At 43.2% G+C, this 18640-nt stretch overlaps 1 protein-coding gene across 1 annotated transcript; it reads left to right on the forward strand.

The window, feature by feature from the left end:
- The first annotated feature begins 16153 nt into the window (after positions 1-16153).
- Positions 16154-18006, forward strand: LOC123049662 (uncharacterized). Its single transcript, XM_044472556.1, has one exon. The coding sequence runs from the start codon at positions 16293-16295 to the stop codon at positions 17838-17840; it is 1548 nt and encodes a 515-aa protein (XP_044328491.1). The 5' UTR covers positions 16154-16292; the 3' UTR covers positions 17841-18006.
- The last annotated feature ends 634 nt before the right edge of the window (positions 18007-18640 follow it).

Here is an 18640-nt window from a genome sequence, read left to right on the forward strand (position 1 = left end):
TCTATAATGAAAAATTCTCACTAGTATATGAAAGTGACAAAATGAGAGACTCTCTATCATGAAGATCATGGTGCTACTTTGAAGCACAAGTGTGGTAAAAGGATAGTAACATTGTCCCTTCTCTCTTTTTCTCTCATTTTTTGGGCCTTTTCTCTTTTTTTTATGGCCTCTTTTTTTTCGTCCGGAGTCTCATCCCAACTTGTGGGGGAATCATAGTCTCCATCATCCTTTTCCTCACTTGGGACAATGCTCTAAAAATGATGATCATCACACTTCTATTTTCTTACAATTCAACAATTACAACTCGATACTTAGAACAAAATATGACTCTATATGAATGCCTCCGGCGGTGTACCGGGATATGCAATGAAACAAGAGTGACATGTATGAAAGAATTATGAACGGTGGCTTTGCCACAAATACGATGTCAACTACATGATCATGCAAAGCAATATGACAATGATGGAGCGTGTCATAATAAACGGAACGGTGGAGAGTTGCACAGCAATATATCTCGGAATGGCTATGGAAATGCCATGATAGGCAGGTATGGTGGCTGTTTTGAGGAAGGTTTATGGTGGGTGTATGATACCGGTGAAAAGTGTGCGGTATTAGAGAGGCTAGCAATGGTGGAAGGAAGAAGAGTGCGTATAATCCATGGACTCAACATTAGTCATAAAGAACTCATATACTTATTGCAAAAATCTACAAGTTATCAAAGCAAAGTATTACGCGCATGCTCCTAGGGGGATAGATTGGTAGGAAAAGACCACCGCTCGTCCCCGACCACCACTCATAAGGAAGACAATCAATAAATAAATCGTGCTCCGACTTCATCACATAACGGTTCATCATACGTGCATGCTACGGGAATCACAAACTCTAACACAAGTATTTCTCAAATTCACAACTACTCAACTAGCATGACTCTAATATCACCATCTTTATATCTCAAAACAATTATCAAGCATCAAACTTTTCATAGTATTCAACACACTCATAAGAAAGTTTTACAAATCTTGAATACCAAGCATACTGGGATTATTTAAGCAAATTACCATGTTATTTAAGACTCTCAAAATAATCTAAGTGAAGCATAATAGATCAATAGTTTCTATAAAACAAATCCACCACCGTGCTCTAAAAGATATAAGTGAAGCACTAGAGCAAAACTATATAGCTCAAAAGATATAAGCGAAGCACATAGAGTATTCTAACAAATTCCAAATCATGTATGGCTCTCTCAAAAGGTGTGTACAGCAAGGATGATTGTGGTAAACTAAAAAGAAAAGAGTCAAATCATACAAGACGCTCCAAGCAAAACACATATCATGTGGTGAATAAAAATATAGCTCCAAGTAAAGTTACCGATGGAAGTAGACGAAAGAGGGGATGCCTTCCGGGGCATCCCCAAGCTTTGGCTTTATGATGTCCTTAGATTATCTTGGGGGTGCCATGGGCATCCCCAAGCTTAGGTTCTTGCCACTCCTTGTTCCATAATCCATCAAAATCTTTCACCCAAAACTTGAAAACTTCACAGCACAAAACTCAACAGAAATCTCGTGAGCTCCATTAGCGAAAGAAAACAAAAGACCACTTCAAGGTATTGTAACGAACTAATTCTTTATTTATATTGGTGTTAAACCTACTGTATTACAACTTCTCTATGGTTTATAAACTATTTTACTAGCCATAGATTCATCAAAATAAGCAAACAACACACGAAAAACAGAATCTGTCAAAAACAGAACAGTCTGTAGTAATCTGTAACTAACGCAAACTTCTGGAACTCCAAAAAATCAGCCAAAATAGGAAGACCTATAGAATTTGTTTATTGATCAGAAGCAATTGGAATCACTATTTTATCACGTTCTGGTGATTTTTAACAATTTTTTTCGTGAATAGAAAGTTTCTGGAAATTACAGCAAGATCAAATTACTATCATCCAAGAAGATCCTATAGGTTTAACTTGGCACAAACACTAATTAAAACATAAAAACACATCTAACCAGAGGCTAGAACAAATATTTATTCCTAAACAGAAGCAAAAAGCAAAAAAAAATATTGGGTTGCCTCCCAACAAGCTCTATCGTTTAACGCCCCTAGCTAGGCATAAAAGCAAGGATAGATCTAGGTATTGCCATCTTTGGTAGGCAATCCATAAGTGGCTCTCATGATAGATTCATATGGTAATTTTATTTTCTTCCTAGGGAAGTGTTCCATGCCTTTCTTTAATGGAAATTGAAATCTAATATTCCCTTCCTTCATATCAATAATTGCACCAATCGTTCTAAGGAAAGGTCTACCAAGAATAATAGGACATGAAGGATTGCAATCTATATCAAGAACGATAAAATCTACGGGCACATAATTCCTATTTGAAACAATAAGAACATCATTAATTCTTCCCATAGGTTTCTTAATAGTGGAATCCGCAAGGTGCAAGTTTAGAGAGCAATCATCAAAATCACGGAAATCTAGCAAATCGCACAAAGTTTTGGGAATAGTGGAAACACTGGCACCCAAATCACATAAAGCATAGAACTCATGAATCTTAATTTTAATAGTTGGTTCCCACTCATCATAAAGTTTTCTAGGGATAGAAACTTCCAACTCAAGCTTTTCTTCATAAGATTGCATCAAGGCATCAACGATATGTTGGGTAAAAGCTTTATTTTGACTATAAGCATGAGGAGAATTTAGCACGGATTGCAACAAGGAAATACAATCTATCAAAGAGCAATTTTCATAATTAAATTCCTTGAAATCCAAAATAGTGGGTTTATTAGCATCTAGGGTTTTGATTTATTCAATCCCACTTTTATCAATCTTAGCATCAAGATCTAAAAACTCCGAATTTTTGGAACGGCTTCTAGGTAAAGGTGGATCATATTTAGTCCCATCATTATCAAGATTCATATTGCAAAACAAAGATTTAATAGGGGACACATCAATAACTATTAGATCTTCATCTTTATTTTCATAGAAATTTGAAGAACACGCTTTCATAAAGCAATCTTTCTTAGCACGCATCCTAGCGGTTCTTTCTTTGCACTCATCAATGGAAATTCTCATGGCTTTGAGAGACTCATTGATATCATGCTTAGGAGGAATAGATCTTAGCTTTAAAGAATCAACATCAAGAGAAATTCTATCAACGTTCCTAGCCAATTCATCAACTTTAAGCAATTTCTCTTCAAGCAAAGCATTAAAATTCTTTTGCGAATTCATAAACTCTTTAACACTAGTCTCAAATTCAGAGGGCATCTTATTAAAATTTCCATAAGAGTTGTTGTAGGAATTTCCATAATTATTAGAGGAATTACTAGGATGAAGCCTAGGATTAAAGTTTCCTCTATACGCGTTGTTACCAAAATTATTCCTACCAACAAAATTCACATCCATAGATTCATTATTATTCTCAATCAAAGTAGACAAAGGCATATCATTAGGATCGGAAGAAACACTCTTACTAGCAAATAATTTCATAAGTTCATCCATCTTTCCACTCAAAACATTAATTTCTTCTATCGCATGCACTTTTTTATTAGTAGATCTTTCAGTGTGACATTGAGAATAATTAACCATAATATTATCTAGGAGTTTAGTAGCTTCTCCTAAAGTGATTTCCATAAAAGTGCCTCCCGCGGCCGAATCTAAAAGATATCTAGAAGCAAAATTCAATCCGGCATAAAAATTTTTGTATAATCATCCACAAATTCAAACCATGAGTAGGGCAATTACGTATAATTAATTTCATCCTCTCCCAAGCTTGTGCAACATGTTCATGATCAAGTTGCTTAAAATTCATAATATCGTTTCTAAGAGAGATATCTTAGCGGGAGGAAAATACTTAGAGATAAAAGCATCTTTGCACCTGTTCCAAGAATCAATACTATTTTTAGGCAAAGACGAAAACCAAGCTTTAGCACGATCTCTAAGAGAAAAAGGAAATAGCTTCAATTTAACAATATCATTATCAACATCTTTCTTCTTTTGCATATCACACAAATCAACGAAGCTATTTAGATGAGTAGCGGCATCTTCGCTAGGAAGGCCGGCGAATTGATCTTTCATAACAAGATTCAACAAAGCAGCATTGATTTCACAAGATTCAATATTGATAAGAGGAGAAATCGGAGTGCTAAGGAAATCATTATTGTTGGTATTGGTAAAGTCACACAATTTGGTATTATCTTGAGCCATCGTGACAAACAAGAAATCCAACACAAGAGTAAACAAAAAGCAAGCGAAAAAGAGGCAGACGGAAAAGAGAGGCGAATAACGGCAAGGGTGAAGTGGGGGAGAGGAAAACGAGAGGCAAATGGCAAATAATGTAATGCGGGAGATAAGGGATTTGTGATGGGTACTTGTTATGTTGTGTTTTGCGTAGCCTCCCCGGCAACTGCGTCATAAATCCTTCTTGCTACCTCTTGAGCACTGCGTTGGTTTTCCCTTGAAGAGGAAAGGGTGATGCAGCAAAGTAGCGTAAGTATTTCCCTCAGTTTTTGAGAACCAAGGTATCATTCCAGTAGGAGGCTACGCGCGAGTCCCTCGCACCTACACAAAACAAATAAATCCTCGCAACCAACGCGATAAGGGGTTGTCAATCCCTTCACGGTCACTTACGAGAGTGAGATCTGATAGATATGATAGGATAATATTTTTGGTATTTTTGTGATAAAGATGCAAAGTAAAATAAAAGCAAAGGAAATAAATAAGTATTGGAAGATTAATATGATGAAGATAGACCCGGGGGCCATAGGTTTCACTAGTGGCTTCTCTCAAGAGCATAAGTATTTTACGGTGGTGAACGAATTACTGTTGAGCAATTGACAGAATTGAGCATAGTTATGAGAATATCTAGGTATGATCATGTATATAGGCATCACGTCCGACACAAGTAGACCGACTCCTGCCTGCATCTACTACTATTACTCCACTCATCGACCGCTATCCAGCATGCATCTAGAGTATTTAGTTCATGAAAACAGAGTAACGCCTTAAGCAAGATGACATGATGTAGAGGGATAAATTCATGCAATATGATAAAAAAACCATCTTGTTATCCTCGATGGCAACAATACAATATGTGCCTTGCTGCCCCTACTGTCACTGGGAAAGGACACCGCAAGATTGAACCCAAAGCTAAGCACTTCTCCCATTGCAAGAAAGATCAATCTAGTAGGCCAAACCAAACTGATAATTCGAAGAGACTTGCAAAGATAACCAATCATACATAAAAGAATTCAGAGAAGATTCAAATATTGTTCATAGATAATCTTGATCATAAACCCACAATTCATTGGTCTCAACAAACACACCGCAAAAATAAGATTACATCGAATAGATCTCCACGAGAGAGGGGGAGAACATTGTATTGAGATCCAAAAAGAGAGAAGAAGCCATCTAGCTACTAACTATGGACCCGAAGGTCTGAAGTAAACTACTCACACTTCATTGGAGAGGCTATGGTGTTAATGTAGAAGCCCTCTCCGGCGGAGCTCTGGAACAGGCCCCAAGATGGGATCTCGTGGGTACAGAAGGTTGCGGCGGTGGAATTAGGTTTTTGGCTCCGTATCTGATCGTTTGGGGGTACGTAGGTATATATAGGAGGAAGGAGTACGTCGGTGGAGCAACAGGGAGCCCACGAGGGTGGAGGGCGCGCCCTGGGGGGGTGGGCGCGCCCCCCTAACTCGTGGCCTCCTCCTTTGTTTCTTGACGTAGGGTCCAAGTCTCCTGGATCATAATCTTCCTAAAAATCACGTTCCCGAAGGTTTCATTCCGTTTGGACTCCGTTTGATATTCCTTTTCTACGAAACTCTGAAATAGGCAAAAAACAACAATTCTAGGTTGGGCCTCCGGTTAATAGGTTAGTCCCAAAAATAATATAAAAGTGAATAATAAAGCCCAATAATGTCCAAAACAGTAGATAATGTAGCATGGAGCAATCAAAAATTATAGATACGTTGGAGACGTATCAACATATTCTCCCCTCTCGTTGCTATGCATCACCATGATCTTGTGTGTGCGTAGGAAATTTTTGAAATTACTAAGTTCCCCAACACAAACATCATGGCACTCTGGTCAAGCACAAATCATTCACCCTTTCTGCAATACAGAAGGCCATTACATACCTTGCTTATCCTCCAGTTGTTTTTCACTCGGCCGAGCTCTTCCTCGGCCCGCTCCAAACTCTGCCTCAGTCCGGAGACTTCGGCAGCATGAGAGGTCGCAGCCAGCAATGACGCCTGCTCATTCACATAGACATGTATGGTTAGTCTCCTCCGAAAATTGTTTGATCCTCTGTCCGTCTTTTCTTTCCGAACACCGGACAGAGTCTCAGGGGCTACTGTCTATACCGTTGCTTTCTTTTTACATAATTGCATCACTTACCTCAAAGCCTGTTAGAAGGTTGGTGCAGGCTTCGGTCAGTCCGCTCTTAGCGGACCGGACCCTCTCAATCACCGTACCCATGAGGATGCGGTGTTCTTCCACGATAGAAGCACCTCACAGTGCTTCCATTAAAGTATCCGGTGCCTCTGGATGGACAGAGGTCACCGGGTGGGATAGGTGCACTTCCTTCTTTCGGAGTAGGCTGCCTGCCTGATTCCGGAGCCGTATGGGTCTCTGGAACAGTATTCGGCTGGAGGCCGAATTGGATATGGCCCCCATCGCCAATCTCCGGGGGGATTTCCTCCCTCGTATGCCCGGCGGTCGAGGTGTTACCCTCTGGCGCCACCCTGACGGCCTCCCGCGTCTCCCCCAAGCCTGTGAAGGTCCTTCGGAACACCGCCCCCGCATCGTCCGTGGCCTTGGGAGAGGTGGCCGTCGGCAGTGACCCGCTGTCCATAGCATTTGAATCCAGAGAACCCCCCGATCAGGTCGCTGTGAGCTGTCATGGGCCGGACTGCAGTGCATGATTCAACACATTAGGATCATGAGGTAAAGGAGTCGGACATATAAGTGCGCCAGTGCCTTCGAATACTTACGATTCGGCCGGGGGCTTATCCCTGGGGTGCCACTCCGAGCTGCTGCCGGTATCCGGTGCGGTGTCGTCCACAATGGAGGCTCTCCCCCTCTTGGACGCTTCGGCCTCCAGACGCGTGGAGGCCGCCCTTTTCTTCCTTCCCCCCTCAGGGGGGAGTTGCTTTCTTCCTCCTTCTCCTCGTCACGATGGCGGGTGGGGAATGGGTCTCGGCGTCTTCGGACGTCACGTCCGAAGTGCCCTTGTGGCGGAGGCCACCTCTGGTCCCCTTAACCTTCTTCTCCGGCGCCTGGTAGGGTGCCGGAACCAGCATCTTCGTCAGAAGTGGAATTGCTGGGTCTTCGGGCTGTGGAGCCGGACCCTTAACCAGCTCCACCTTCTTTGTCCACCCCCGCAAAAGTAAGATGGGGAAGCTCAGACATTCTCCTTGAGTATATAAGTGAAGGATACACCTGGAAAACATGAAAAACTTACCGGACTGGCAGGGTGGGTCAGGTTGTACCCACGGTCTTCGGTCTCCTTCGGCCACGTCTCGTTGGCCTTGAAGAGCACCTTCCAAATACCTTCGTGTGTAACGCCGAAGAAGTGTTGCAGGGTCTGGTGCTTGGCCGGATCGAACTCCCACAAATTGCAGGTCCGGCTTTGGCATGGTAGGTGATACGTCTCCAATGTATCTATAATTTTTGATTGCTCCATGCTATTATATTATCTGTTTTGGATGTTTAATGGGCTTTACTAAGCACTTTTATATTATTTTTGGGACTAACCTATTAACCGAAGGCCCAGTGCAAATTGCTGTTTTTTTTGCCTATTTCAGTGTTTCGCAGAAAAGGAATATCAAACGGAGTCCAAACGGAATGAAACCTTCTAGAGAGTTATTTTTGGAACAAACATGATCCAGGGGACTTGGAGTGGACGTCAAGAAAGAAGCAAGGAGGCCACGAGGCAGGGAGGCGCGCCTGCCCCCTGGGCGCGCCCCCACCCTCGTGGGCCCCTCGCAGCTCCGCCGACCTACTTATTCCTCCTATATATATCCGTATACCCCGAAAACATCCAGGATCACCACAAAACCCTATTTCCACCGCCGCAACCTTCTGTACCCATGAGATCCCATCTTGGGGCCTTTTCCGGCGCCCCGCCGGAGGGGGAATCAATCACGGAGGGCTTCTACATCAACACCATGGCCTCTCCGATGATGTGTGAGTAGTTTACCACAGACCTTCGGGTCCATAGTTATTAGCTAGATGGCTTCTTCTCTCTCTTTGGATCTCAATACAAAGTTCTCCTCGATCTTCTTGGAGATCTATTCGATGTAATTCTTTTTGCGGTGTGTTTATCGAGATCCGATGAATTGTGGGTTTATGGTCAAGATTCTCTATGAACAATATTTGAATCTCCTCTGAATTCTTTTATGTATGATTTAATATCTTTGCAAGTCTCTTCGAATTATCAGTTTGGTTTGGCCTACTAGATTGATCTTTCTTGCAATGGGAGAAGTGCTTAGCTTTGGGTTCAATCTTGCGTTGCTCGATCCCAGTGACAGAAAGGGAAACGACACGTATTGTATTGTTGCCATTGAGGATAAAAAGATGGGGTTTATATCATATTGATTGAGTTTATCCCTCTACATCATGTCATCTTGCATAATGCGTTACTCTGTTCTTATGAACTTAATACTCTAGATGCATGCTAGATAGCGGTCGGTGTGTGGAATAATAGTAGTAGATGCAGAATCGTTTCGGTCTACTTGTTGCGGACGTGATGCCTATATACATGATTATGCCTAGATATTCTCATAACTATGCACTTTTCTATCAATTGCTCGATAGTAATTTCTTCACCCACCGTAATACTTATGCTATCTTGAGAGACGCCACTAGTGAAACCTATGGCCCCCGGGTCTATTTTCCATCATATTAATCTCCCGTCAACTAGCTATTTCTAGCGCCGTTTATTTTGCAATCTTTACTTTTCAATGTATACAACAAAAATACCAAAAATATTTATCTTATTATCTCTATCAGATCTCACTTTTGCACGTGGTCGTGAAGGGATTGACAACCCCTTTATCCCGTTAGTTGCAAGGTTCTTATTTGTTTGTGCAGGTACGAGGGATTTGCGTGTAGTCTCCTACTGGATTGATACCTTGGTTCTCAAAAACTGAGGGAAATACTTACGCTACTTTGCAGCATCACCCTTTCCTCTTCAAGGAAAAACCAACGCATGCTCAAGAGGTAGCAGTAGGATCCGGCAAAAGAGCATCACTTGGATCACATTGACAAGCTTGATGTTCTTGTCGACCATGCTCTTGATGCGCATCTGCAGCGCTGTCAGCTCGTCCGACGAGGCCCAGTCCAGGCCCTTCTCTAACCAGGAGGTGAGCCGCATTGGGGCCCCTGACCTGAACTCGGGAGCCGCGGCCCAAGTGGTGTCGTGGGGCTCTGTGATGTAGAACCATTGTTGTTGCCACCCTTCAACGGTCTCCATGAAAGTACCTTTGGGCCATTTGACGTTGGGCATCTTGCTCACCATGGCGCCTCCGCACTCCGCATGTTGGCCGTCCACCACCTTCGGCTTCACATTGAAGATCTTCAGCCACAATCCGAAGTGGGGTGTGATGCGGAGGAAGGCCTCGCACACGACAATAAATGCCGAGATGTTGAGGAAGGAGTTGGGGGCCAGATCGTAGAAATCCAGCCCGTAGTAGAACATGAGTCCGTGGACGAATGGGTGGAATGGAAATCCCAGCCCGCGGACGAAGTGGGGGATGAACACTACCCACTCATGGGGCTCCGGGGTAGGGACGGTCTGCCCCTTGGTCGGAAGCCGGTGGGCGACTTCCTTGGCCAAATATCCGGCCTCCCGGAGCTTGGTAATGTCCTTCTCTTTGACGGAAGAGACCATCCACTTGCCCTGCGCTCCGGATCTGGATATGATCGGAGTGCTTTCTTGAGGCGGAAGAGATGAGGGCTTGGGCGCTGGAGCTCGAGAATGGGTGGGCAGAGAGAGAGAAGGCGTTGGTGAAAGGGGGTGAATCCTTATCTCCTTATAAAGGCAGCGAATATCAAGCGCCTCCCCACTCGCCTTACAACTTGCTTGATTCCCAAGGGCCGCGCAGATGGCACGGTTGGAATACCCACGCCCGTATTGATGAGAATCCCACAATAAGGGGACACGATCTCTGCTTTGACAAGACGTGCCAGTAAAACCGCATCTCGAAATATGAAGCGGCAGGCCGAAAAACAGTTCAAAATAATGACCGGGTGGTGATGTGGTGTCATGCTACAAAAAGTTGTCAGTAGATTGGACTCGTGAAATATTATACTCTCTGTGGTTGTGTGTGGTACTTGTTTTGTAGAGTCGGACACGTTCTTTGTGTTCGAAGGCTGTTTTGGAGTATTCGGAAGAGGAACCCGCCTTGTAATGCCGAAGACAATCTGCGCGCCGGACACCTCGTCATTGAAGCCTGGTTCTGGGGCTACTGAGGGAGTCCTGGACTAAGGGGTCCTCGGGCGTCCGTCCTATTTGATATGTGCCGGACTGATGGGCTGTGAAGATACAAGACCGAAGACTCTCACCTGTGTCCGGATGGGACTCTCCTTGGCGTGGAAGGCAAGCTTGGCGTTCGGATATGAAGATTCATTTTTCAATGACCGACTTTGTGCAACCCTAGTCTCCTCCGGTGTCTATATAAACCGGAGGGTTTAGTCCAAACGGAGGATCATAATCATACAGGCTAGACTTCTAGGGTTTAGCCATTACGATCTCGTGGTAGACCAACTCTTGTAATACTCATATTCATCAAGATCAATCAAGCAGGAAGTAGGGTATTACCTCCATAGAGAGGGCCCGAACCTGGGTAAACATCGTGTCCCCTGTCTCCTGTTACCATCGACCTTAGACGCACAGTTCGGGACCCCCTACCCGAGATCCACCGGTTTTGACACCGATAGCCGCCCCCCTTTCCTTCCCTCTCTCTCCCCCTTCCTTCTCTCCTACTCCAACAAGGGAAAGGGGGAATCCTACTCCCACCGGGAGTAGGACTCCCCCCTTGGGCGCGCCTAGGAGGCCGGCCCTCTCCCCCTCCTCCACTCCTTTATATACAGGGGAAGGGGGCACCCCATGGATACACAAGTTGATCATTGATCTCTTAGCCGTGTGCGGTGCCCCCTCCACCATAATCCACCTCGGTCATATCGTTGCAGTGCTTAGGCGAAGCCCTGCGCTGGTAGCTTCATCATCACCGGCATCATGCCATCGTGCTGACGAAGCTCTCCCTCGACACTCTGCTGGATCATGAGTTCATGGGACGTCACCGAGCCGAACGTGTGCAGATCACGGAGGTGCCATACTTTCGGTACTAGGATCGGTCGATCGTGAAGACGTACGACTACATCAACCGCGTTGTCATAACGCTTCCGCTTTCGGTCTACGAGGGTACGTGGACAAGACTCTCCCCTCTCGTTGCTATGCATCACCATGATCTTGTGTGTGCGTAGGACTTTTTTTGAAATTACTATGTTCCCCAACAGTGGCTGCACAAGTGGAGAGAATGTTGCCATCAGGCTTGTCAACCATGGAGATATTAAGTTTTTCATTTTATTGTTCTACATGTTTGTCAATTCATTGATTCACTCAATGTTGCAACTTGATAATCATCATGTTATATAGTCCGGACGCGTTGTGTGTTGTACTAGAGGACCATGGTTAGGTCATTTACGCTCATAAATTGTTGGATGAATCCCAAGGACAGCAGTGCATGGTAGGACTTGTGCCGATTCTGATTGGAGTGTCGTTGATTTGGAATCAATGAATTCAAAAAACTTGTTGAACATCTGGTTATCTCGGATGTAATATTTACATTTGAAATATGCTTGTACTAGAAATCTTATTGCATTGTATTGCAGAAGTGAGAAAGGCGAGGAGCTCAATACCTTCACATTATTATGTCTCGCAGAAAAGACAAAGGGGAGGAAATCTGCTCATTGAAGGGGGGAGTAGATAAACCTAGGAGCCATGTCTAGGGTGGGTGGATACAGAAAGAAGTTCAAGGTGGTGCGCATGCTCGAGTCTAATCCGGCCTCACAGGAGATCGATGTTGAAGTTCTGGCGTTGGCGGGAGAAGGCTCTAAGAATGGCCAATTATGGATTGGCGGTGGTACCATCCCTAAGGAGAACATTCCAAAACTCTCCCAGCTACGTGCTAGCAGGACGAGATCACAACCTGATATAGTGTTGCCCACAGCCCGCGTTGCAAATGATTCAACAATTTCATGTTTGTTCTACTTCATTGATATTCCACGTGATGGCTTCTTTGCATTGTAACAATGATGATCTTCTTCCCATGGCGTACTATAGGTTCGCTTGGATAAAGAAACCAGAATCTGGCAGAAGGCGGATGCCAGTATGACATAAATGTAGGAAGTTATTCTTCATCAGCGGGATTTCATGGCTAGACAGTAGGAAGCCCTCCAGGCGTGGTTCGTGGCCTTCGATTCTTGTATGGAAGTATTTTCTAGCCACACTTTCTATATCATTTAATACCCAATCAAAATATTTGGTTCCACTCATCTATGTTATATCATGTAACCTCACTTGCTAAAAGATAATCTGCATATCATGCATGGTACGAGCGACACGGCTTCGTAGAATCTTCCTCCTCTTCCCGTTCTTCATACTTTCGGCTTCATAAGTCTTTCAACTATTCAACCATTCATCTTACCATCACATATGCTTACCTTATCATATTTACAGACCCCCCCCATCGGCTGGATCCAACGTGTCAGTAGGTGGATCTACACCTGGGCAAGCAAGCCAAGTGATGCCTACTACGGCTCGTGGTGCTTCGACCTTCATGCAACAATGACTACTCTAGGTATTTGTCGATGGTTATGCTAATAAATTTGCAAACTCATGATTTGACTTCTCTTTTATTTGCATTCGAACTTGGAAACTCATGCTTGTGCTAATGAACCTGTGAACTCATGTTGTGATTTCTCGCTGGTTTCAATTTAAATTTGAAAATCCATTCTTGTGCTAATGAACTTGTAAAACTAATGATTGTGCTTCTTTTTTATTTTCATTTGAACTTGAAAATTCATGATTGTGCATTAGAACTTGGAAACTCGTGATTGTTCTAATAAACTTGCAAACTCATGATTGTGCTTCTCGTTCATTTGCATTTGAACTTGGAAACTCATGATTCTGCTAATGAACTTCTAGGTTTGCACCGAGGACGCTGACGACGGAGTACATACATGCTATCGTGTTAGCGGTGGAGCTCATTGCTTTGCTGGACCCTCATTTGTTGTGAACTTCTCTTATGTCACTCATATGATGTTTGCTTGTATACACGTGTTATGTGCCTTTTTGACATGGACATGTACATTGTATATAATCATTTGCATATGAGGTTGCTTATATGGACCTATATGAGATTGGAGCTTGTTATATGTGTTGAGATGTATGATGATAAAACTGGTATATATTGAGATTGGAGTTTGCTATATATTGCTATCACTTTAGCTACATGTCAGTTGACTGAGTTTTAGCTTTTGGGTCAATCGATTTTTTGACCGTTGATTGCTGCTCCAAGATGCGTGCTAGTTGTTTTTTTCCCTGTTGTGTGTGTTGTCCTGAATTGGGCTGGATGTTTTTTGACTGACCCCAACTTTGGGTCAATCGATTTCTTGTTGGGTTGAAGGCTGTTATGTGTATTCTTATTAGGCTGTTTGTGTGCGCTTTTGCTTCAGTTTTTTTGTTGGTTTTTATGGGTATATTTTGAATATTGGGTGAATACAAAATATATACACATAGTAATTTATAATATGTGTATAAATTGTAATTATCTGAAAAATGCACTAATATATGCTTATTTCTTACATACTACTAAAATAGTGAAGTTTCATTATAATTGTATTTTCTGTGAAAATTCCACTACCATATGCATATTCTTGCATATTATTGAAAGCACAATTTTTTATATATTGTGTGTAAATTTTGTTATTGTTTGATTATTTTATAATTTATTTCTTCTTAAAGGGTAATATCAATGCAACTAATTCATTCTTACTTAGAAATCTTCATTATTTTGATTTTGCTTTAGTAGTTATTCCATATTTTTTCTGAAGAGTAATACCAAACCACTAATTCATTTTTTTCTTACAAAACTTCAGTATTTTGTTTTTGATTTAGTATTTGTTTCATTTTGTTTTTTTAATGGTAATACCAAAGTCACTAATTCATTCCTTCTTAGAAAACTTTCTTTTTTGTGAGAATTCTACTATTATATACCTATTCTTGCATATTATTAAAAAAGTGCAATTTCTGTGTAAATTGTGTGCAAATTTCTCATTTTTTATTTTGTATTTCCTTTCTTCTTAATGTGTAATACCAATGTAACTAATTCATTCTTTCTTTAGAAACTTCATTATTTTGATTTTGATTTAGTTTTTATTTTAGTTTCTTTCTTCCTAAAGGGTATTACTAAGGCTTCAAACTCATTCTTTCTTGGAAAAACTTCATTGTTTTATTTTTCATTTAGTTTGAGTTTTATTCTACTTCTCATTTAATTGTAACACAAGTGCCACTAATTCATTCTTTCTTATGAATTTTCTTTTATTGCCAATATTTCACTATTATATACTTATTCTTGCCTATTAAAAAAATTGTAATTTATGTGTAAATTGTGTGCAATTTTATCATTATTTGTTTTTTTATTTTCTTTCTTCCTAAAGTGTAATATCAATGTGATTAATTATGATTTTTAGAAAACTTCATTATTTCTATTTTCTTTTGCTTTTTGTTAAATTTACTTTCTTCTTTAAGGGTAATGTGTATGTAATTAATTCATTCCATCTTAGTAAAATTCATTATTTCTTAGAGAACCTCACTATTTTTATTGTGCTTCATTTTTTATTTCATTTTCTTTCATCTAAAAGGGTAATACCAATGCCACTAATTTATTTTTTCTTATAATTTTTTATTTTGATTTTATTTTAGTTGTTATTTTCTTTTATTTCTTCTTTAATGTAATATCTATGGTACTGATTCATCACTTCTTGCGAAATTCTTTTTTGTAAAAATTCCGCTCTTGTATGCTTATTCTTGCACATTACAGAAAAGTGCATATTTTGTGTATACTGTGTGTAAATTTTGTCATTGTTTGATTTGTTGTTTTAGAAAAATACTGAAAGGGTAATTCCAACACCACTAGTTCATTCTTACTTAGTGAACTTCACTATTTTGATTTTGTTTTATTTTCTTTCTTGTTAAAGGGTAATAGCAATGACACTAATTCATTCTTTCTTAGAAAACTTCGTTATGCTGATTATTTTGATTTTATTTTTTGTTCCTACTTTAAGGGTAATACCAATGCCACTAATTTATTCCTTTTTAGAAAACTTTTTTCCCAATAAAATCCACCATTATATGCTTATCCTTGCATATTATAAAATAGCACAAATTTTGTGTATATTTTGTGCATTTTTTCACTGTTTTTAGTTTCTTATTTTCTTTTTTTCTTAAAGGGTAATACCAATGTCACTAATTCATTCTTCTCTAGAAAACTTCTTTCTTTTTTAAAGAGGGGGGGGGGGGGGGGGGGTAGTGTTAGTATAGGGGAAAGAAGGCTAGAGAAAGAAGAAGAAGAAGGATGGGCCTTTGGATCTTGATCGGTTGGTGGAGACGATTTGTCTAAATGCCCAAAAAAACTAGGCGCCTATCAAATAATAGCCCCCATACCAATTTTTGTGCAATGTGTGTACAATTCGTACCATTGTCTATATGGTTATTTTTGCATATTATGAAAAGCTGCAATTTTCATGCGTATTGTGTGCAATTTTCTATCATTGTTTGTTTTATGTGTTTTTCCATTTTTCGGATGTAAATATGATCGGTAACAAGCTCTCTGTGGATGTAGCATTTTTAAAGAAGCACCCCCAACTGTGGTGATGTGTGATAATTTAACCAACGAGACAGGAGCCGCTCGCCCGAGCGACATAGCTACGTGTGGTCGCGTACGGATTTAGATCGAGGCAAATCGCAATCGAAGAGGAGTCACACGGTTAGCCAATTACGTTTTCCTTGTGGAAGAAGAATTCAGCGGTTCGTCCAGTAAGATTATATCATGTCGTTTCCCGAATCCCGATACATCGGAGAGTTGGATACCAACTCACAGAACCCTCCGTCCCATATAATCCACGCAAAACCCCTTCCTTTTTTCACCGTAACACCCGTACGCAACGACGATCGATCGCCATCTTGCCGACTTGCCGTGATCGATCGCATCGCATCGCGCCGCACCATGACGGTCCCGGTGTCGCTCCTCGTCTCGTCGGGTCTCTGCGTCGGCGTGTCGGCGTGCGTGCCCACGGGCCTCGCGTTCCACGCCTCCTTCGCGCTCTCCCTCGTCTACCTCGTGCGCGTCCTGTCGCCGGAGCTCGTCGACGGCTTCTTCGGCCTGGTGGACGCCGTCGTGCAGGAAGACCTGCGCAACGCCCGCGCCTTCTTCAGAGATGACCCCTTGATCGCGCCCATCTACGCCTGCGCCGAGGAGCAAGCGCGCCGCGCCCACGCGTTTGCCGCGGAGGCGATCGATGGCCTGGAGAGGAAGGCGAGGGCGCAGCTGAGCAGCCTGATGGAGGCGGCGGTCGCGGCGTTCCTTTGGCTCCGTCTGGCCGCCGGAGTAACCAATCTTCTGGCGACCGTCCTGATCACCGCTGCGCTCAACGAAGCGAAAAGCCGAGCGCCGTCGGTCCTGAGGTGGAGGGGCGTGAAGGGGTTCAGACCGCCGCCGAGAGAGGAGGCGGAGGCGGTGGCGGCGGCGGCGAACTCCCGCACCAGTCGTGGCACCACGGTGCTCGTCGCATGGATCTCGGCGATCGTCGCGTACTGCACGCTAGTGTTCACCATCAACGGCATCTGCAACGGCATCACGTCGTTCGCGATGTGCTTCCCATGCTTCGCCGCGCTCTGCGGCTTTGCGCTCATGGAGGCCGAGAGGGTTTACCTGTGGGACTCGTACGTCATCGATACCAGGGGCGGCGGCAGCAACACGGCCAATCCAAGACGGCGAGCCGGCAATGCCGCGGGTGGAGCAATCACGGAGAAGGACATGCGGGACGCGTGGGAGTGCCTCTGGTTCGTCATCATCATGATGCACTGCATCGACGCCTGCTTCCTCGGCCTCATGCTGGGGAAGCGGCCGTTTGTGCTCGCGTCCCTGGCCATCTACAACGTCGCCGCCCTTGCGTCTGCCCGGAAGGCTTACCTGACGACGGACGAAGGCGAGGACGCCGACGGAGCGCACGTGAACGTGAACAAGTGGCACAACGCCGCCATGACGGTGTTGGCAATAGACGTCGCCAAGGTCGTTGCCACCTACGTCGTGCTCGACTTTTACCTGGGTGCGCTGTTGTTCGTGTCTCTCGGTGCCAAGGCGGTGTTCTTGCTGGACAGGGCGATTTACTTGTCGGATGAGGGTGCCTCGGGGGACGACGACAGCAATCTTGAGGGTGCTGGCCTAGCCGGGGAAGTCGCCGGAGAAACGGAAGGTTCTGACGACGATACTCAGGAGGTTGCTGATCTGGCTGGGGATGTTGCCGGAGATGCCGAAGGTTCTGACGACATTGGTGCAGAGAATTCGAGTGACATCGCTGTTTCCGAACATGAAGAGGAAGAAGACTCGGCCACCGAGAAGCACTCCGATGTATCGGATTCAGAGGAGCAGCGTCGTGCAGAATCAGACTACAGCAGCAGCAGCGTGGACGACTGGACTTTCGTAGGCGCCGACCCTATGATGCCTACCAATGTTAACGGTGGCGCCAACCGGAGGTTCGGGTTTTTGCCGTAGGACGTGCCTAGGGTGTGATTCAGTGATTCACTAAGCATCTGCGAAGAGTTCTGAGTTTAGTTTATTCCTTTGACTAATATATTGAGAATTTTGTATTATAGAAATTTTAGCAATTTCTATTACAGATGATTTTTAATATAAGAAAACATCGAAATCTTCTCGTGGACCACACTTAACTTAATTTTGAAGGAAAGTTTATTTTGTTAAAAGAACTGTAAGAGACGCTTTACATTAAAAACAGTGTCTCGGGAACCGGTTAACTGTTCATAAATCAAGCTTTCTGTCATAGCATGGCTTTCAGTCATATATGATTGGGTTTTTGCTTAGTTTTCTTCATATAAGCCGGGGCATTCTGTGTCTTTTCTTTTCTATACATTGCTCACTTCCTACTGCATGGTTCCGTAACAAAAATCATGTGTAGGATTGAAAAAGACACACCATTGCAAGCACGCAATGAGCACAAATTTCAGAAATTAGTTTGTACCAGGGACACAGATCTGACTTAGCAAAAGAAATACCGTAAAGCCGTGTCATGTTCATCCGTTAACACAGGGCGTTCCAGATCCCCTCCAACCTCTAACTCGACAAACTCCACAGACAATTTTGATCCGAACACTTAGGCTCCACGAAGCTGGAATGTAAAAATCAGGAGCTCAGTCAGCCCAGCTCAATCGATTGGAAAATCCGGAGTTCGTCCAATTTACAGCAACTTGCCACCGCCAAACATAACGAATCGATGCACTGGTTGGCCTGAATTGGGCCGCCTCCAGCTGGCCCAATTTGCTTTGAATAGGCCACAA

This window comes from Triticum aestivum, chromosome 2D, assembly GCF_018294505.1.
Source record: "Triticum aestivum cultivar Chinese Spring chromosome 2D, IWGSC CS RefSeq v2.1, whole genome shotgun sequence".
Classification (NCBI taxonomy): Eukaryota; Viridiplantae; Streptophyta; class Magnoliopsida; order Poales; family Poaceae; genus Triticum; species Triticum aestivum.

Coding starts and splice junctions, on each gene's coding strand:
- LOC123049662 (XM_044472556.1), top strand. CDS start 16,293: ATGACGGTCCCGGTGTCGCTCCTCGTCTCGTCGGGTCTCTGCGTCGGC.